This window comes from Hippocampus guttulatus, chromosome 4, assembly GCF_054856545.1.
Source record: "Hippocampus guttulatus isolate MCC_2025c chromosome 4, RoL_Hgut_1.0, whole genome shotgun sequence".
Classification (NCBI taxonomy): Eukaryota; Metazoa; Chordata; class Actinopteri; order Syngnathiformes; family Syngnathidae; genus Hippocampus; species Hippocampus guttulatus.
The window spans coordinates 9,814,269-9,836,979 of NC_141264.1; the positions used below are offsets into that span (position 1 = coordinate 9,814,269).

The window sequence follows — 22,711 nt, forward strand, 5'->3', positions numbered from 1 at the left end:
AGTCTCGCAATGGAGAAATTCCCGATTCACAGCATATGCGATGTAAAGCATTTTTAGCCAGTCAACCTTCTCAGAACATTGATGGTATGCGGTAAGAAGCTATTGCTGAAGGCCATTTCTGTCAGCAAGGGGGAGAGTAATGCCGTTCGTTTCCCACAAGGTGCATTTAAAGGCTTAAATGTCTTTCATTTAGCTCATTTATAGCTTATCCAAGCTGTAATGTTAACGGTCAGGCAAGTGGCAGGAGTAGGATTAGGAAGAGATGGATGGTCAAACGGGGTGTTGGGAGCCTGCGGGGATTGTCTCAAGTGCTGGGGAAATGGCCAGGAGGCAGGTGCTGCATGTCTATATTAAGAAACGGGGGTGGGTGGTCCTTTTGCTTATCGTGCCGTTGGTGGAGAGTGATAAAAAAAGTCATTTTTCCAGGGAAGAGACGCAGAGCAGAACACACCCAGAATTCACTGTCAAACCTCTTTTAATAGGATGCTCTCAACATGTATCGGCCGTCTGTACAATCACGCACAATTGTCTGTCCTCCAAATAGCCACAGGGCATCCAAAAAGGCAGAGCATCAGCAGAAGACATAGAGACACTGTGGAAGGACTAATGCAAAGGCAATGGATAGCATTCAGAATACTTGATGTATCCGTTGAATTGGATTGATTTTGTCAACTGATAATTTAGCGTGTGGCTGTGAGTGCAAGTGTGTAGGGAGTGCATAAAAGTAACGCACTCCATCGGTAGGAGCAGAGGATGTAAGTGTGTGTGTAATGTATTATCTTCTACCCCTGATCGACCATTATAGCTGCTGCTCTCATGCATCCATTGTAAAAAAAACAAACAAAAAAAAAACCCAAAACATGTCATTATCTCTATATCTGCCTCTACTTTCTTTAGTATTAAAAGCCCAAATCTGACTTCAGGTCTGTGTTATGCCCTACAGGATGAAACACAAAACCCAGCTTTGTCGAAAGTCGTTGCAACATTAAAGTGTGGGTGCCTGTTAACAGTGAAACCGGATAGCCTTGCTGGCTAGCTGACTGACCCAATGTGCTCAGGCTTCATACGGAGACCAGCAGGATAGAGTACACCCACTTGTTTAAAGAGAAATATTAGCTCCAAGTCACGCCGCCTTCTTCACTACAACCTGGCTCGCTATAAATTGACAGGCTACTAATTTTCTTCAGCTTTGTTTGAAAAGTTCAGATACTTTACTCATCAGGAGGTACCGGCACACACTACACCGACCGAAATGGCTCGAGTACACTGAAGTCTTCGTTTGAAGCAACTTTCAATGAGTTCCGCATGCAGGGCCCCACCGAGCGCTGTAAATGGTCATGTTTACCGACTGATTTAGAATATGATTACTCGTGTAAGGAAACCATAGGACTGTAACGCTATCTGATATCTTGCAATGATACATCATTAACATCTTATCGCTGCACCGCATCTATCCTTCGGCTCCCCTGAACCCACTGCATTGAAAGGGCGGAAGAGGGTGTAGTATGTGGAGGAGAGATCTCAAAAGTGTGGTTGAGTGATTTGCACTTTTAACTTATTCCACAACAAAAACTAAGAAATGTGATCAAATGCAATGCAATCCTAAACAATCGTGCATTCAAGCTGAATTAATTAATGACTAATGCATGTGACTTCATCATTACTGATTGGAAGTAGCTAAGTGAATCCAGAAAAAAAAGGGAGACACAATATGATGTGTAGTAAACTAGCTATGATTCCAGTTCTAAGAAAAGTCTCTCCCATTTCTATAATGATTCTGCATTTCTATAATGATTCTGCAATTAGAAGGCTCCCCGCATAATACTTGATGATGTGGCCCACACAGATTTGGTGGTTTGGGGGTTTCCAGGAAAGATTCCATTAAGGCAGCCACTGAAGTTGAACGGGGCAATCGTCTGCATCATGCGCTCGGATTGTAATCACAAGCAACCATGCCCTGCTGTGCCCCCTCACCTGGGCCGCTCTGCCCTCTATGCCAACGTCACAAGCACTAAGTGAATGAAGCAGATGTCACAAAATATAGACTGGCTTCCTTCTGTGCATACAAACCAAGCTAATAATACACCTAACATATAAAAAAAAAAAAAAAATCAACGTTTGCTAGCACATGCCAAGAGAAGTCCAAGTGAAGCGGGAATGTTTTCCTCGATCAGCAATGAGGTGCCTTTGCTCACTAGCACTGCGTTTGGTCATCATTACTTGCACTCGTGGGAGCAGGCTGGCTTATTGGACAGATTTATGTGTGATAGCTGATTTAGTCACAAAAGTTTAACATGGATGATGCCATATTTGCCATATCCTCATCAAAATCTACCCGCACCTCATGAAAATGTCTGAAGAGGACTCAGGTCTGGCAGCCTTTACACATGACAAATGGTTTAAGTCACCTCTACTTTCAAAGTGTATCACACAGCTGTATTGGGATGCCCACACATGTAGTCATTTTATAAGGCACACTCAGTTGTATGAAGTCCAGTTACTTTTACTGACTGCACATAAAGTTATGTCATTAGAGCCACACTTCTTTTTATTTAAGTGACGACGACAAAACAATAACAAATAAATGAACTCTCAGCACTGTGAAAACACTAAACTATAACGATAATTATTCCGCAAAGTCAAACAATCTCCTCAGGCATACCTAATAGATTTAGATGCTATTAGCATCTCGGAAAAATCCTCAAGAAACAGTAGTTTTAGACTTAATTTGACCTGTAAGATGCAGTTCGTCCAGCTATAACATCAACAGTAACACCTTGATATCATTGCTTACCTGTAATTTACCCTCAGAAAACCTTTTGAAGTGTAGATTTCACACAAGGATTAAGAGATAAAAAGTACTCTGCAGCTACAAGACATTTACAGCAATTGATTGAAAGAAGCCTGAATTGCACTGTAGCTGTGATCTGACGTTAAGAAATGAAAGCTCTCACCTCTCTTTGCTTAGTGCCATACGCGGGGGGTCTAAATTGGGATTCTCCATTGACTCCATTTGCGGGCATCGCAGAAAGTAGTAGAGGGTATGGAGGGCGTCAGGCGACCAGGACACAGACTGCGGGCGTGAATGGCGGGCAGGACTGAGACCCGGACGCACTGAGCTCAGGCGTTGCATGTGGTGCATTGCACGGGATACCAGGTCACCTGGAAAACAGTAATTGGACATGATGACATCACATGATTGAGAAGATGTACAGTTATGGTCTTAAGCAGAATAAAGGTTACTTTTTCAGCAAAGCTATACTGGGACAATGTTGTTCAGGACCTTAACACATGGCAGGAACGGACACTCGATATCAGTGTAAACCTTGTCGGTTTCCAATCTAACCGGAATTAAATACATTTAACACCCCTACTCTGATTAATCTCGCACCAATGCAGTATCTATCTTTAGCGGCGGCGTTAGCGGTAAGCACAGCCAGGGGCAAGGTTCAATCGTCATTTATCTTTAATCCTTGAAGAAGTTAATACAGTACTGGAACAGATAAATCGATCACCGGCCCCAACAAAGTGTGTGCTGAATGTGACATGACGGTACATAATCACGATACAGTATTCCACTTATACTATCAAGAGTGTTAGTAAATTACTTTCGTGAATGTGGAACACATTGAGATACATTAGTATCACTCAAAATGTGAACATTTGAAATGGGAAACACAGTGTTTGAATGGGTTCATCCTGCAAGTGTGCATAGAGTTGGCAGTTTTCGCAATAAAGAGCGAGTTAACCCCTCGAGCGTAACTTTACATCCGCAAACAGAATGACAGAAATCTTAATTTAGCAGGAAACGCTTGGGATGCTGTTATCCTGGAGAGCTTTCGCTTGAGCTTTGGATGAAAAGAGCAGAGGCCAGACTATCAGCCATCAAAGGAAGGAGATGAGGAGGGGGCACTTGTGGAGCGGGGGGAGAAAGAACAAGGCTGAATAAAACAGGCCCATTTGAACTTGGTATGATGTTGCACTCATTTAGTCGGACTACCGCAGGGCTAATTTCTAAGCCAATTAGCATGAGTAGGGGAGCCCAGGGGTTGGGGCTTTGGGGGGTTGTCCAGTGTATAGGGGCACGTTAAAGGGTTTTGGTTAGATAGCGTTAGCCCAGCTAAACGGCCCACACTTCAAGCTGAAGGGCCTCCTTTTGTGTTAACCATCAACAGCATTCGACCCAGGAGGTCTCCTCGGAATTCAGACCCAAGACGGAGAGCCTCTCTCCGGCTTTACAGCCCATATTGTGTCCAGGGGTCTAAAGTAGCTGTCAGGGGTCAGATGCATATGAAAAGGTGTATTTCACTCTTACATATGAGATTCGTTCTCAACCTCTGTGAGGTTACTGGGGCACAAAATACAGTTTCCAAACGTAGATTTAGAAAATGTCTTTTTTCTTCTTCTCATTCAACATAATTACCAAAATTGCATTCTGGATTTGCTATATTACTTACTTTCAAGATTTTTAAAAAATATATATCATACATGTTTGAACTACAGTCACTGGTGGTGTAGAGGTATGCACACTGGCTTTCCGTCCAGGCAACCCCGGTTCAAACCCCGCTCAGTGATGTGTGAAAATACAAGACCAAACAGTTACTTTGGGCGGCCCGGTAGTCCAGTGGTTAGCACATCGACTTCACAGTGCAGAGGTACCGGGTTCAATTCCAGCTCCGGCCTCACTGTGTGGAGTTTGCATGTTCTCCCCGGGCCTGCGTGGGTTTTCTCCGGGTACTCCGGTTTCCTCCCACATTCCAAAAACATGCGTGGCAGGCGGATTGAACTCTCTGAAATTGTCCCTAGGTGTGATTGTGAGTGTGGATGGTTGTTTGTCTCTGTGTGCCCTGCGATTGGCTGGCAACCGATTCAGGGTGTCCCCCGCCTACTGCCCGAAGACAGCTGGGATAGGCTCCAGCACCCCCCGCGACCCTAGTAAGAATCAAGCGGTTCGGAAAATGGATGGATGGATGGACATGTTTGAACACAACTGCTGAAAATGTGCAAAGATTGAGAAGTGTGTCGTACTCAATTGAGGAGCTGTAGCGTAAAACTATTTTTTGGGGCACCACTGAATTGCAGCTAAAATATTTAGAAATATTTAAATGTTCGGTCCAACTTTGAAAGTGGACTTTTGTAAATTTTGCTGAAATCCTGCCATCCAGATTCCATCTTCTTTAAGTATGCCAAACCCACTGTAAAGAAGATCCAACAGGACTGAGCAGTCGAGTACAGATACTGCCGTGTCTGTTTGGTCTACATGGCCTCAAATTCCTCCTTTATTTTTGTTGTGTACAGATATCGGTGAACACGTTGCCTGTCTGTCTGTTTGTCTTTGTAGGCATGAAATGGTGTGAAGCATGCCAGTCCTGCCCAACGCAGCTCGTATTCATACCACTAGAGTGGTGTGGCACAAAGAGCCCACTGAGCAAGTGGGAGAAAGACTGTGTGTTTGTGTGTTACAGAGCGTGTGTTCACGTTCTTAATGTCCGGCTAACGGCGGTGGTGTATGAACGTGGCCTTGTGCTTGAGGAACAAGTGCCAAAGTGTTACCTCGTTTGGGTGGGGAAACATAAACTGCACTTGCACCGACACCGACTTCTATGACCCGATTGCTCTCCCCCTTTCACAACAAGCTTTCTCCATCCTTTACCAAGACCAAAATGTTCATTTATCCAGTACATAAACAATCCTTCTCGACCTTCCATCAACCCTGTTTGTTCCTGCAGTTGGATGACTCTTTCAATAGAACTTTGAAATACTTCAAGCCCACTTTCATTCCCTGTCGCGTGGCAAACCCCATGTAAAATCGAGTACATTTATGACTTGATGTGTACGTACTTCTCGGATGATACATGTGGAGCGAGGCTTCCAAGAGGATCGGCATATTCAGAGCATGACTGAGATCACCAACAGATTGATCTAGCATGATGCTTTTTCTAAAAACGTGCCGAGGGATATATTCCAGACCCACTGCTAATAAGTGAAAATCCACAAAATACAGAAACCTTATTAAAAAAAAAAACAATAGAAACACCCATTCTGACTCTTCTCTCCAGCATTTAAACAAATGTAAGCATTTTAGAACACACTATTAAACACATTGTAAGTGTACAGTATATATCTACAGTATGTGTTAGATATGTGCCTTTAAGAGGCAGTGCCTGGTGGATTGGCATATGATGTCGTAAGTCAGCGTGTGAGTATTTCGGCGTGAGCTGTAGCGGACAACAGCTCCTGCATGAGTGTAGTTGTGTTTGTGTTGGACTATTCTCCTGGCATTCAATAAATGGCTGTAAAGTGCATTGGCAACTGCGGCTCTCCTTTCCCAGATGTGAGGGCATTGCAATAAAAAATAATCGCAATAAACCGCAAATGTGTGCAATACAATAAAATACAATACATCTTGATTTATATAGTGTTCTTACAACAATATAATAGAAATATCCACGATAGATATGTAGATACACTCCACACCAAGAAATCTGCAATGTAGCACGGCCGTGGTAAGTCAGAAATAGAGGCGTACACAGCAATAGAAAAAGTTGCATGTGATAGTATCATCTTTCAGATCAAAGACTTCCTTTCTTTCCTGGGTCCAGCCCTTTACAATGTTCAGCATGTAAGACACATGAAATAATAGCTGGTCACATTTTCACTGCTTTGCAATATGTCTATGCTCAACTTCAAAGAGGATCAGTTTGCTACGTAGACATGACTTACTGAGTTCAGAGATGCTGCCCACACAGGTAGCTAGGAGTGACTGTTCCAGCGTCCTGAGCTCCAGTTGGGCATAGGCATCCTCCCTGCTGTCGACGGATGTCTGATGATTCTCGGTGTAGGGACTGAAATGGGCCGGCAGTGACAAAACACCTATGACGGGGAAAACAGGAAGAAAAGGAATGGATGATGGCTCAATCATTTTGAGAAAAGCAAACAAATGTCATCAAGCAATTATTATTATAGTATGCGTAACCACACCGCTACGAGCGACGATAACTTTCAGAAAAACAGCCATTTTCACACCTTGATCACAGGAGATGAGGACAATCAAAGGTGTGTCTGGGATCTATTTATTTCGTGGAACGGCACTGACGGAGTCAAATAGGCCAGCATCTTAGCACACACACTCAAACTTTTGTTAACATTAAGATCCAAACAAATGAACCAAACTAATACGCAAAACAATATGTAGGATTTGCAGTTTCATTTTACGAGACAATCGTAATACTCCGAAATCCCTAAACAATTACTACTGTGAGCCAGTGGTGGGAATGGACTGGTTCTCATGAGGTTATACATAGCATTCATGGCAGTGGAATAACAAAAAAGATTTAATTATCATACCGCGCTCCTTGGATATGCTGAAATGAGGGTCGGGATCATAACGGGATTCCCTTCTCATATGAAATGCTTTAATTGCTGTTATCCTCTCCCCAACAAAAGGGGTATATGCAATCTTAGAAAGTAGATCTTTTAAAATGAACTAGAGCATGGGTTACCTTCGTCTCTTTATTTGATTATACGAATGCACCCCCTGTGGCAGCTTTTTGTCTGAATTGAAATCGTATGAACATTGTTTAATCGGGTTGTCGCAAAACTGCGGCAGCTGTTTGCCCTCCTCAGGAAGGTTTTTTTTAAACAAACAGACCAATTATTTTGAAAGTAGCAGGTCAACTTTTTTTAAATGCAGGGTTACAAATTGAAACACTACAATGCAATCAAGTCCTGTGGCACTGTTCCTGTGACATTTGCAACAATGTTCATATTTGTCATATAATGAGGTTTTGTAATATACTGATGTCAGAGTGAACAAAAACGTGTGAGTCAGAGATCATGAGGAAGAGCAAGCTAGACAATTTTAAGGAACTTTTGACATCAGCAGCATGTGTTAGTAAGCAGTCATGTTGAATTGTTGGGAAATGCGTTGCATTGTGCTACTCTCTCAAAGTGAAGTCATGCTCATGGTGTTCGTTTCATTGTTCATTTGGTTTAATGACCGAATACAAAATACCCTGCTCTATCACACACCTACTCATCAACAACCATGACATCCTTAAGTTGCAATTCTGTGTCAACTGTAGACAACCTCCACCATTAGTATTTCTCCATAAAAAGGTCAATGTGAGCTAAAGTGGATTGGGTACTGGCCATATTGCTACCTGGTGCAATCTTCAGTGTTGGACAGTCCGTCGTAAGTAGTCCTTTGTAATCGTCAGTATAGTACTTATTTCAAAGACATATGAATGTTTTAATTAGGATTCACACAATCAGGTTTCAACATTTGGATTCATGCGTTGACCGAACTCAATCGCCAAGTGGATGCGGTTTTGGTTAGTTGGAGGATTCGGCTGATTTAAGTCATTGAGAGCCACAAGACTTTCAAGGCTGTGAGAAATTGTTGATGACCTGTTCCCAAAACAAATGTTTGTCTGAGGTTGTTTTTCCCCTCTTCCTGTCACATCTAAGATGTCGGGGCGCTAAACAGCGAACAGCCAGGCTTCCCGGTTCTGTCTCCTCTGTTGGTTACTGTTCACCGAACCAATCACAAGATGGAGAAACAAGTCTGTTTAAGTCAAATAAAGTTGACGCAATGTTTACATTTTGACAGGTAGCGCCAAAATCTATACGTGGGGGAAAATTCATTTGTGGCGACCCACCACAGGTAAATGTTTACGTGGGAAACACTACAGTTGAAGTCAAACAATTCTGAGAGATGATCAATGACGTCATGACTTTGATCGGTAAATTAAGGCACTACAGCCAATCACAAAAAGTTCATAAAATGTTAAGTGTTGGCCAATTCGATACAGTCAGATTGAGTCAGACTGATGTAAAGTCTGTCGGAGTAACACTGACTAATGGAAAAAGGCCTCCTACACAAGTGTTGCCCTCAGCTCTTTGTGTGTCTCTTTCTCGCACTTTCTGTGCACAATCCAACGTACGTATGTGCTGACTCCCCGTTCCAAAACAAAGGAAAAGCCCGTCCGTCTCTTGCAGAGCGCTACCATCACAAAGAACATGTCAGTCAGACAAAAAATAAAAACGCTTTCCTGTGCACAAAACAACATCAAATACTGAGAATGTTTGTACTTCTCTTCTGTGACGTGAATTATTTATTTATTTGTTTGTTTGTTTGTTGCACATTTCAGCAACAAGCACAAATACATCTTACTGGAGCATTTGCACCTCTAAAATGCTTCTTTAACTCTGCGCTTTCAGTTGTAGACTGATTTAATGAGAATACTGCTCATGCACAGCCGACACTTCCAAACTGCTGAACCCTTTCATTAGATGTATGAAATGTAATATCATATTAAAATCGTATTGTTTTGAAAGAGATGACTTAGCATTGATGCTTAATGGAAACTATCAAAAGTGTGTGTAAAATTAAAATGTGATTTTGGATGTGTGCATGAATGACATGATGCCCTTTTAAGATAAGATAATAAATCCTTTATTAGTCTTGCAATGGAGAAATTCTCAATTCACAGCAGCAAAGTTATGAAAGGAAGAAGTAGAAGAACAAAATATAGGAGATGCTGGAAAGACAGACACTCTTGTGATAGGATAAGAGAAAATGATGGTCCTGAATAGTAAAATAAAGTACTAGGAGGTACCGTCTATCATATTCTCCCACAGTCCCACCCTTGGTTAACCACAAAAGCAGAGCGTGCGTCATCTGGACCTGATGGGAAGTTTACACTTCAAGCAGAGCCTCTCTCCCCTTCCACCTCTGTTCCAGGAGCATCAACAAACAGAAGTCTGTGATACACAAGACGGTGAACCTCAGTGGCTCTTATGGTTTCATTATTGAGGTTCACCCTCAAAATGCCATGTGGGAATCATGGCTTCAAACCATAGCTCAAACATACCACAAATCATGGTCGTGCCCAAGCCATCAAACTGTCGCTGAAAAACATGCAGTACATTTCTGTAGTTCACAGTATTTTCTAGCAAACTGCATAAACGCTACATGGGTTTATGTTTTGATTTGGCTCAATGTTTTTACGGAGCCATATTTTGGATTTCAAATGGAATAAAGCAATATAAAGAAGGACACTTGGTGACTTCTGTCAAATTTACAGTTAAAATTTCAATGTGGATTGAATTTTATTTCGTTTTGACCTTGACTCTTTGAATTCATGTTCTGCTCAGTTCTGACGCAAGTGCTGAACATCCTTGGACCAACCGATGTTTGCCAAATTGTTTTGTCTACCACAAAGAATGTATGGATGAAATAAGGCTCAAAGAATGCATGTGTGTATGGTCGTTCGCTTGCGCACGCGCGTGTGTGTGTGTGTGGGTGTGTGTGTGTGTGTGTGTACAAACACACAACTGTCTGTCTTGCAACCCGAACAGCCTCTTCATTCACTACAGGGTGGATCAGAGAGGCAGGAAAAGAGGGCTTCAAAGTCACTTCCCCTAGCGCAAATGGGGCAGTTACTTAGGACAAGGAGGCTTTTAGCTTGCTCCTGGGTGAAAGCTGGATTTTGGAGAATGGAAAATCTCTCAATAGCACAATGTTTAGCAGGGTTGTTATTCGTGCTTCCATCCCACCATGACCTGACATCCTTGGCGTTCCACAAGAGAAAATACTCATATCAACACGAGCACACTTGACTTTTCTCATCAATAAAGGCTCCGACCATCTGTTTCCTACATTTTCAATGTCATCCATTTTATCAGTCTGTCCTCTCATCAAATCGTTGATTGGAGGCACATTTGAAGAGTGTAAACAAATGGATGGTGTAATGCGGTTATGTTCTGTGTGTGGTGACATGTGGGATCCATGAAGTAGCACTATTCATTTTGCTTCAACTACACAGTTGTACAGAGAATGATTCACCATGTAGGGTAAAAAAAAGTGTTTACTTGGCCTGGTGGGTCTTCCTTATGATCCTTATCTAAACAGACTTGAAATGGGATAGCGGGGCATTTAAGAAGCCTACGTGGTCTATTAGTGTTTGGGCTAAAAATAATCATCCGTTTGAAAAGTAAGCATGTCGACAAACTAAACCTCCCTTTCTGGATACAGAGAATCATTCAAGCATTCATGAATACCAGTACACTTACAGTTTGGATTGAAATGGCAGACATCTTTACACTCCCCCTTTTTGTCTTGTACACACGCTCATGGCAAATGAGTGAAAGATGAGGATGATACGAGGTCTGCACAGTGTCCTCGGACAACTCGAGTGACATGGGCCGTGGGTCAGAGGTGGTCCGCAGCTGAAGCTTAACACACAAGTAACCTTATCATCGATCCCCAAATCACCTACTCACATTGCCAATCACAGAATGATATAAATTAACAGGAAGCTGAAAAATAAATGGTAAAGAAATACTGATTGCAAATACGAAAAGGGTGGCTCATAAATTGGAATTCATGGAATCATAAGCACATATGTCCACATTTATAGTGTGCATGAGCAATGGAAATGTCAAGTGTTCAAGCATTTTTGGGGGGATGTGAACTCAATCAATGGAATCACAAATTGACTGTTCCTTTCTTACTTCAGTTGACTTCAGCCACGAGCCTGTGACACAAGAATCTTCCCTGCAAAGACACGCATTGAGCTGGTGGACTTCATGGTCGAGGTGGAACGTACCCGTGGTGCAAACAAGGTTGGGGATCAAAAGCCAGATCGCTGCTCTAGAGAACTGTGCCAAATCAACTGACCACACAGCCCCATACTGTGAGGGGTGCGCGATACATTTTCTGAAGGGGAAATGTGAGAAAATCTAATGGTTGTTGGGAGACAGCTGACCTCAATTGTTTCAAATACGAATTTCATTGATTTATAAAGCATTACATTGTAGTTAAATTGTTTTAAGTTGAAATTAAAATTGTTTAAAAAAAAGGATCAGCCACATTAAAATATCAACATCAAATCACATTTAATCATCATTACAAAAAACATGTCAATGTTTTTTTTTTTACATATATTTTTATAGTATGCTGACATGATGAGCATAAACCACTATTAGCCATTCTTTGAACTCCAAAATTGTTCCCTCCACTGTGCAGTAAATAAGAATGCTAAAATGAGGACTACAATTGGCAGTGGTGGCGCTAGAATGGTTGAAGAAGTGACACATTGACAATGTATCTCAAAGTTAGCCATACTGAATTTGTTACTTTATTTCACTTGGACTGCAGACAGGCGTGCACATCCAAATAAAACCAGCAGTATCTGGAGTTCAATAAATGACATTTTAAAATATATCAGCTAAAGAAATGAGTTACACGTGAACATTTTCAAGCATGAAGAAGCTCAGTTGCCATTTTATTGGCCCAAACCTTACTCCATGATGTGATCAGAATTAAAACAAATTAAACAGAGGATATCCCCCATGATTAATTGGGGAGGGTATAAAGTGAGTTCAATTCGGCCAAATGTAACATATCAGCCAGTTACAAAAAAACAAATAACTGTACACACATGCCCACACGTACGCATGCGCACATGCAGGAAGGGATTGGATTTGCCATGCCTGGCTTTGGTTTCCCACAGTCCTGAAAAATATCATCTAAGCTCCTCAGAGCAACTAACCCTAATCCTAAACATGACTTCAAAATCCCTTCCTCAAGCTCCTACTTTCTCCTTCTTCCAGACTTCTGGGTCCCCCTCTTTTTCTCTCTAATCATGTTTTGTACAGTTTACATTCCGGGGCAAATGCGGCGCCTGTGGCTATCTGGTCACATACAAGAGTCCCTGTTTCCATATGTGATACCACTTCACATGGCATCGATCATATAGTTGTATAGGTTTAGTTAGTTTATTGTCTGGAAAATGGGGATAAAAATATACATTAACATCAAGGCTGGGTTTGTTTCCTGTCATGACAAAGTATGGTGACTATTACAACCACCCAACAGTCGCAAAAGCACACACACACATTCAACCTCAAAGCCACTCTCATAACAATCCGCTTTTATTGGTGAGATGATGTCATCATCCCAACATGCCGCCAAGAGCTGAGCTCTACCAACAAAAACACAATTAAAATGGAAAATAACTGACAAGAAAATTTAATCATGAAAGTATGCACCTTTTAAGTCTACTTCAAGAATACACCTTACTGGCCACAAGAGTCTGTTATGTGATGTGGGCTTTCATGAACAAGCTATGCTCTAGTCATCTGTGGGGTAGGCACAAAGGGCGTCTTTTGTTTGTGAAGTGGATTTTGAACAAATTGTTCCCATTCTGTCAGTGATCCACTCCTCTTAGCCTGATCATCAACAGAAACAACAGACGAACACTGCAGCCTCATTGCATCAGATTCTATTTCCATCCATTTCTTGCACTCGCTTCCTTGAAATTCAGTATTGGCGTGGTAGGACAGGTGACTTAGCACATGCCCTTTATTTCCCTGATGTGGGAAATCAGTTCACAAAGATCAACTCAAAGCGCAACACAATCAATCCTGTCCAACTTTCACAGTTATAAACTCGGCTGTTCTGCTTTCGTTCCCATAAACCAGGGAGCGGTTTGGATGAGGTCTCAGAATTTGATGTTTCAAAGAACTGAGACCCAAAATCGCTTTTGCAAATCTAAAGCAGCTTTTTGCTGATTAACATTCCAATGTTGGGCACACCGTAGATGGCAAAATCATGACGCACAACACCCTGAGTCAAATGAGGAAAAGAAACTACGGTTACTGGGTCTGGTGGAGGCTTGAGGGTCCTGTGTAAGGATTATGACTCACCTTTTTTAAATAGCTCTTCTTTTCTGTCCTACTCTCAGAATATTTGGAACCATTTTCGCTCCAGAGCGGTAAAGAACCCCCAGAAAAAGGGTCGTACATGGGCTTGTCCATTCATACAATCAAACATACTCCTCAGCACTACTGTGGGTTTAAAAGAAGGAGACTGGGTGGCTTTTGTAATTTATAAATAGATCACAGGTCATCTAATGGGGTGAATGTGCAATATTTCACAGAAACGCATCGTGTTTTTTTTTTTGTCTACTATAACAAATGGGGCCAGTCCGTCTATACGTCACAATGCCATTGTTAACAAAAACATTGTGCACTGGGAAAAAAGCACACAATAACAAGAGATGAACAAACGTCATAACATTGGTTAGGTCAACAGGGTGGGCAGGGTACCTCCGATAATTTGTCTGGACATCAATGCCACTGAAGGAACGTGAAAGAAACCATAACAGTGGTTATGAGAAAATGGACCACCCAGACTCAGACATAAAAATGTACCCCACTTATGCACTGGTCACTATGGTGTCATCCAATGCACAAATCACATGGACCTTTCAGTGTGGCTGACAACAGCAATGTACAACTCTTTGTTGTATATATACGTGTGTGTGTGTGTGGGGGGGGGGGGGGTGAGAGAGACAGACAGTGAATGACCTGGTTGTGTATAGGAGATGTAGTAGGTGTCCCCCTCATTCAACAGCCTGCAACACCCATCTGACACTTCAGGGGTTTTAGAGCTCACCCCTGACCCTCACCTACACCCACACCCACACATAACAGACGGGGGTGTTTCCACACGTCTAAAGGAGCCTGCTAAAAGGGAGTGTGCTCTAAGCAGATTTGTCCCACCCTGCCCCTAAAACCATCACATCGAGCACACATAAAAACACATTGATGGGAGCCTACTCTGAGAAAATTAAGTGGCATGTGTCGATGACTTCAACTCAACACACACAATAAAGTGTTGAGAAAGCCCTATTGTCTCACACAGCACCCATACTAAAAAAAAAAAAAAAAATCACACCAACAGTTGCAGTGGTAGTGGAAAGTGTGTTATTGATTGTCATGCATAAGCCCCACTTCCACCCAGTAGGCTCCAGCTTCTCTGTGACACCGAAAAGGATAAGCGAAGAAACTAAATGGATGGAGGGAAAGCTGGACTTTAATTGATTCATCACTCAACATGTGAAGGGAAAAAACTCTCGGTTGATTGATTTTTTGCATCATATCACACTTCTACGAGCAAAACACATACAAGTACACACGTGGGCTCTTAGTGGTTGCAAAAACATTGAAGTCTTCATCCAAAACAAGATTGGTAAAATTATCACTGTCCCTTCAATGAGCTTCCTACGGAAATGTGAACGTCTGGACTTGATTGTGAAGCACAATGAAAGAGAAGGAAGACGTAACACTGAAACAACAAAGACACAAAGGAGAGAAGTGCTCACGGGTGAAAATGTATCATGAGGATTTTAATGGCCTTCCGTGCTGACTTGGCATGCAGGAGATGGGTTTCAAAAATGTTCTGTGTGATGGATTCTGCTTGCTGAGTGTATCGACTGCCTAAATAAATGTTTACCGTGAGCTAGTTATGACCAGCATGAATCTATGGTTAGTCAAAGTTTTAGTAGCGGGAAAGAATCTCAGCCTCTCTGGTACCTGCCATCTTGGCTCCTCTCCTTTACATAAGCTCACAAACCAACTGAGGAAGGGTACGTGGGTGTGCATACTGTATGTACACAAGGGCTGCTGTTTGTTGCTGTGTACTCCTAGCAGTTGTCCTTCCAAGGGCTCAACACACGTTTGTAATTCAAATACTTCATAATGTCATCATAAAAACTTTAGGGAGGGTTAATCTCCGTTCGCTTCTTCTTAGCGCGTGTGTGTGTGTGTGTGTGTGTGTGTGTGTGTGTGTGTGTGTGTGTGTGTGTGTGTGTGTGTGTAACCCTGCCTGTTTCTCCGTGTTCGATCACTAGTGTACTGTGCAACCCCTTGCCACAAGTGATCTGTGGACCACCCACTGAATACTCCATCAGCAGAATGAAAGCATCCATCAAAGAGCACAGATGACACAAGAAAGAAGCTCCAAGTGCTACCTGTCTCCATCTGCGCTCGCTCCCCATGTTTGTTTTAACTCGAAAGCCAAAATTGTTTATCTCAACAAGAGTTGTACGGGATGTCAAACCATGTGCCCTTGAAAAGATGAGAGCTCTGTGTATTTTTGTGTTAATGCATTTCTTCCTGAATATGGGAACATTTGCTTGAACCAGCACTTCCCGCAATGCTCGCCAAAGCCGCAGTGGTTAAATAATTGCTGAGAGTAAATCTCTTTCAAAAACAAAGAAATGTACGCCCTGGCACACGGACACACACTAAAAATTGTAGAAAGGCTACATTGTATATTGTCAAGTTCACCCTGGACAGAAATAATTAAAGCTTGAGGGGGAAGTGCTGATCCATCATGGCCACACACACCACTTAAGCTGGCCCGTATTGAACACAGAATGAAAGAACATGGAAAAGTTGACATATTTTTCAGCAGCACACTGAACACACTCTTGACTAATACATGCTGAGTCTCTGTGCTAACCACCATAAGAATCATTAGAAAATCAAGGGCAGTGAGAGGTGCAACAAACCACATCCTGCCACACACACACACGCACACACACTTGAACTGACCAACTTTTATCCTACCCAGAGGAACCTGAACACTGAGCAAAAAGGAGTGGCGCAGTTTTTAATGGGTGCATGCATAACAGATTGTGCAGAGGACTATACGAACACACGGTCACATGGCTCCTGTACAAACAGAGGGCACGTTGAGTGACAAGTGTGTTTTCATTCTTCTTTTCCCACTGCTGGCTCTTTCTGGGCTTAATGACGACAGCGGAGCATTTGTTGCAGTCATCACTCACTTCATTCAGGCGCTCTTCTGCGGTCATACTGGCCTACACGGTTGGGCACAGTTTATTTCCTATACAGTATATTAATTTTCATTCTGACTCTTCTAAAATTTTCAGCTGGAACACTGGAACTCATTTTATTGCTCAGGAAACCATGTGACCAGGAAGGGTTAAGCAGATAGGAAAGACTCATTGGAAATTTCATGCAATCGCGTTCCAAGATATCAGATTTTGCATAGTTTCCCTACCTTGGCAACATGTTTCCCTTTCGCCTTTAAAGTTTAAGGGGCTTCCAGAAAAAGCACAGGGTGATAATTAACAGACTTACCTGGTAAGATTCTCACTCCTCACTTCAATAGGCCCTGCAGCTGCCTTCACAACAAGAACCCTCAGATTACTGCGCACTGTATATCTAAAATCGGCCTGTGTTTATGTGTGGATAATGATGCCTTCCCCAGCTGTGTAAGAGCCTTCCAGGCAGCGGCGGCATCGTGCCGGAAGTCAATGGCTGAGCCTTGGCCACTGAAGGCCTGAAAGAGTGCAGCCAGATGAGTGACGAGATGAACTCAGGAGAGAAGGCAGACGGCAGAAGGGGAACAACAGTTTGGAAAAAGGCAGTCTTCCTGCCATTTGATTGTGAGACTGAAAATGTCATTCCACAAACATCATACAAAGAAAAAGATGGTGGAATAGCACATGCCAGTGCATGAACAGACATGACCTCGTTGCACGAGTCAGCAAATCGCTGACCCTGCTTTGTAGCTCCCATCACCAGTTGGTATAATTAGAGGCTTCAAGAGCTGAAGGCTCCCAAAGCCAAGAACCACAAGGCAGTTTCACAACTTTGCTCTGTGCCTATTTGGAATTCTTTGCTGCCTGTTTGTTACTTCACATGAAAAATAATTTTCGGTGATAATTGTGTACTGTGGTAGATACTACAGTAGTTGCCTCTCAGAGGATGAACATTTGGTATACAAAATGGCATTGGGGAACGGAATATGGATGTTTTCCTATCCAGGGGGAACTAATGAAGCCAATCTGGGTTTGTCAATTGACAATGAGATCATTTGTCAATATAGACAGAGTCCACAAAGTTATACACGCCGATGTGGTCCCTCCCTCAGCTGGAAATCATGACATTTCAAGACAAATGGTCTAAACTTTGCGACAACACCAGTGCACATTGTGGAAGGAAATAATAACAGGGGAAGTGTGGACGGGGAGCAGAGAGATGTTTCTGAGGGATCGTTTCACAAGGTCAAGACAAGAGAAATGGTCTCTATGATAGCCAGTTTCTCTCAGCATGAAGGGTGGATATGAGAACAATCAATCCAGCCATTGTGATTACCAGGAATGGTGGTTTCCCAATTTCTCTTTGTCACACACAACAGACACCGTATTGAGGTTGAGAAACAGAGCTTATCCACCTCCATCCTGGAAGAAGGCCTGTTAAAATGCTGATAGTACGTATATAGATGGTGTGAATTCCTTTCCGTCTTTGTCTGTTACTTATCAGCCTGTGTCTCTATCTTGGTTTTATTGTTTGTGGGTACCCACAATGCTATCTAAGTCCATTCAGGACAGCATCAATGTTATTCCAACGAGAGAGATACATGAAGACACCTGCTGAAGTTTTCAAATAAGGGCTGTGTGTGTGTGTGTGTGTGTGTGTGTGTGTGTGTGTGTGTGTGTGTGTGTGTGTGTGTGTGTGTGTGTGTGTGTGTGTGTGTGTGTGTGATGACCCCAGTACTCAGTATACTGGATCCAGTCTGCCGACTACAGTATCCCAGCTGTACATGATAGACACACTTCCAGCTTGCCTGGGGTCTCTGTTAACCAGTTGGGTGGGTGTTATAGTATTTATGGCCTCCAGCGTGACCTCTTCCCTCCCCTCTGACCAGCGTACACTCCTGACACATCTGCTCTCTTTACCCCGCCAACACATACACACACTAACTTAGCTGTGTTGGGACATCTGAAATAGAATCATTTGGGAACTTCCCGAAAGTGAACTATTAACAGTGAACAAAGCATGGAATTGTTGTTAGGTTTGCGCAATAGCAGAGAGCTACACAGCTATAAAGCTTGTACGTTCTTCTCACGTGTAATGCACACGTCACCTCATGTCACACCTTGAATAGAATGCACTTGTTCAATAAAATGAAAAAAACCTCACACATACATCCAGAGGCAACCTATAAACATGCTGCTGACCATTATCCTTGATGTAAAAAAGGCTACACAGGCATTGAAGGCCACTTTAGTAGTGCTTAATTTAACTGCAGTCTGACTTACTTCCTTGTTACTTTCCTCTGAGATATACTACCAGCACAAAGTCATCCGAGATATTGCATATTCTATCAGTCTGCTTGAATATGACTTGAGCCCACTTCCGAAAGTCAAATCTCCTTCCCGTTATGCCACCTTCCGTGACCATTTGTTCGATTACATCACTGGGCAGAGGAGAGATGAATAGGTGATTCCTTTCAAACCCGGGGAAAGGGCAGAACTGTTTATTTTTTATTTTTTAATTTGATTCCACCTTTCCAAACTGAGGTCATTGAGCAAGTATTGCTGATGTAAAATATTAACATGATAACAAAAATGGAAAAAGTATCTTGAAACCAATGAACAGACTCTACCTATGTTATGTTTCGACAATGATTCGGAAATACATATGCATAGTCATTGTTTTGGTTAAAATGTGTATCATTGATTTGGAATTGCCAATTCACTAACACAGTATAGAAAGATATTTGTAATTTTGGTTATTTTTGTATGGGGTCACATCTTTACTTTTGCTTTGAACATACTGTACATTACTTGGCTTCATTGACTAGCCACCCGTGATGAGGAACATAAGTTTCTAGCTTGCCTGTTTTTTTTCTGTCCTTTTTCTCTCGCTCAAAAACATATCTCTGACATTCTTCTGTTTGATTTACAGCATCTTTTTTGTACAGTTAACTCATTCACTCCCAAAGACGTTTTTAAACGTCTTTTCAGACTTGGTCCAGAATTGGCTGGTACTGAATGATTTTAATATTAGTCCTAAAATTAAGGATGCACAATAACTATTTGAACCAGGGCTCCAGGTCAGAAGTAACGAAATGTGCGAAATGTGGCTTAAACGATTTCATCTTTGCTTTTCCTATTATAAGCATGTTTACAATTGGAAGGACCAATCCTCCAAGTATTTCCGGATCATCTCCTTCATATGGGATAGGAAAGTAAAGTTCCTAGATAAAAACGAGAATCTGAAGAGGATAATGTGGCCTGGTAATGCAGTGGTTAGCGCGTCGACCTCACAGTGCATAGGTACCGGGTTCGATTCCAGCTCCGGCCTCCCTGTGTGGAGTTTGCATGTTCTCCCCGGGCCTGTGTGGGTTTTCTCCGGGTAATCCGGGTTTCTCCCACAATCCAAAAACATGGCTGGCAGGCTAAATATTCCCTAGGTGTGTGTGTGAGCGCGGATGGTTGTTCGTCTCTGTGTGCCCTGCGATTGGCTGGCAACCGGTTCAGGGTGTCCCCTGCCTACTGCCCGGAGACAGCTGGGATAGGCTACAGCACCCTCCGCGACCCTTGTGAGGATAAGCGGATCGGAAAATGGATAGATGGATGGATGAAGAGGACGATGTGCTTCTAGGAAAAAAAATAATGTCCATCTTGACAATGATTTATTTGTTTTACAAGAAACCGAACGAGAGAAACGACAAGGCACCCTTTCAACTGTGTGAAATTCCAGCACATAGTGAATCGCCAGTACTTTTTCAAGCTTCTCCCTCCACCCATCTACAACCCAGTGGGCAGATTATGTCAAAGCTAGCTGGTAAATGTGACCGCCCATATCTGAAACTAATTCCGATAGCAAAAACGGCTCAGGGGACAGCACACATTTCAAAACCGTGGTCACACATAAGCAGTGACACAGAAGACAAAAAATACAGTACGCCTGATATGTTTTATATTAAAGCGATTTAAAAAAAAAAAAGCGAAGCGTCATGCACAGTACATAAAGACCAAACAATGACATTAAATGCCCTACAATCATTTCAAAGAAATGTCCATCTCAAGTCACCAAACAAAATACACTATAATTTTTGTTAGGTCACATGGGTGATGAGGCTAACTCTCTCCAAAATATGATCATTCCGTAACCAGTGTGTTATGTGTTTATAAGGGTTTATTTTGGTTTCAGCAAGGTGACCGCATGAGGTGAATGTGCGGAGCAGAGCACATCAGCAACGTGATGCGGGGCTTTGGCCGATGCTGTCACGTCTGTTTTCCTGTGGCCACATATGTTCTCCACATGCAGGTGCTCTCAATGTGCTCCTTCCCTCCACTCACCACAACGGAATTCAGGAAAGATTTACTGTACCCTCCATGGTTTTGCTCTAATTGTGCTGTGTGCGATGCTATGGCTCTTTTAATTATAATGTGCCTATCTGGTTGACCTTGACCCAACAGGTGTTGTTTCTGAGAGGTCTTACTGGTTTGCAGTGAAGCACATGAACACAATTATGGGAAACTCCGGTGGGATTTGGGAAATTGGGAATGCCCGGGTACCAGAGCATTACAGGACAACAACTGCATTACGGGTGCCTCACTTTAACCCACTGTGATTTGGCTAATACAGTCAATGTTAGAACTTGTTGAACAAATAGAATTCAAACAAACTGCTCAGCCATCTTGCAGATATTTGCATTTTGAAAAACAAAACACATTCCAGTGCGTGTAATGCACATATAAATGTGTGTGCAGAAAGAGAAAACAAATGATAAAAAAAAAATCTTTTAACAATGATCTTATAGTGGCACGGATAGCTCCTTAAACGACAATGCATCTGTTTGATCCAGGTTGCATTCCAAGGTTGGAATGCAATGGGGGGAAAAAATGGTTAGCGAAAAGGGAGCTGTGACATCCTCATATGTCCCTTGAGCCATATCTGGCATTAGAATTTGTACAAGGTGATCCAGCTCTAAGCCCTTGAGCTGTGGTCAAAATATGTCGACAGTTTAAAACTGGATCTGTGCAGGGGGACACGTGGCAGTAATACAACGACCCAGATGAATGGTTCTGCAGGACTGCAAGGTATGCCACTGGACATCCCAAAATTGTTATTGATACTGTCGAAGTGTACTGTACATTGTATAATTATCAAATGGGGAAACAGAAGAGGCACAGCAGCCGACATCATTTTGCACAAATGTAGATATCAATTTAAATAAGAGCCATAACAAATAAAGTTACAGACAGTTTCAGTAATGAAATAAAAGTAATTAAAATGAAGTGCACAGGTTCAAGTGTGTGACATCTGTAAGCCTTGTATGCAGCCAGAACAGAAGATTAAGAGTACCGGTACCCAACATTATTCCACGAAAGTTGCCGTGGTACCAAAACAAACAGAATCATTCCGTTTTAATTCGTTTTTTTCTCGAGGCTTATCGACGGCCATAGCAGTGGATCCACTATACATAAAATAACTGTGCATACAATGTAGAGGTACCAATATAAATCTACTCAAAAGAGAACTGATATCTCAGTATCAGCATAACATCCAAGGAAAAGCACCTACTAGAAATGCCTACAGCAGTGATGCCTGAAACAGCCAAACACGTACATACAAAGCTAGCTTACCAAGAATAATGGGCACTTTGCCGAGTGTCATATTTACCAACCAGTTAACATGAAACAATGTGACTCATCTGCATGCTTGTTTGTGTTTTCTTTCGCTGCATCTCATCCCCAAATCTCCTAGTGGAAAATCAATTTGCAAGCATTTTCAGATGCTGAGGAAATGGCCTTTAATCTTCATGTAAACAAGCTATTACTACAACTTGCAATTATTCCACAAAGTACTCAGCAGGTATAAGAAATAGGCCTTCTCTACTTTCCAAGATAAAAACATTTAATTTTGCCCTTTTCGTCTATGCCATTTTCACGTTTGCATTGCACACCAGAACAAAGTTTGTTTACTCGACTGCAGGGGGAGAAAGGAAAAGTATATTTTACACTGGTCTGCTGTTCTACCATCACCACATGTGTCACTAAACAATTTCATGGTTTCAATTAGTAGTGCGTCT

The 22,711-nt window shown here is 42.3% G+C and overlaps 1 protein-coding gene across 1 annotated transcript in view; it reads right to left on the reverse strand.

The window, feature by feature from the left end:
• The window catches only part of abtb2b (ankyrin repeat and BTB (POZ) domain containing 2b), a 39,577-nt gene that overhangs the window by 9,014 nt on the left and 7,852 nt on the right, over positions 1-22,711 (reverse strand). The window contains exons 2-3 of the mRNA XM_086108690.1: positions 6,724-6,873; positions 2,955-3,162 (exon numbers count right to left, since the gene is read on the reverse strand). Coding sequence (XP_085964816.1) covers positions 2,955-3,162; positions 6,724-6,873 — 358 coding nt within the window. The remainder of the gene's footprint in view (positions 1-2,954; positions 3,163-6,723; positions 6,874-22,711) is intronic.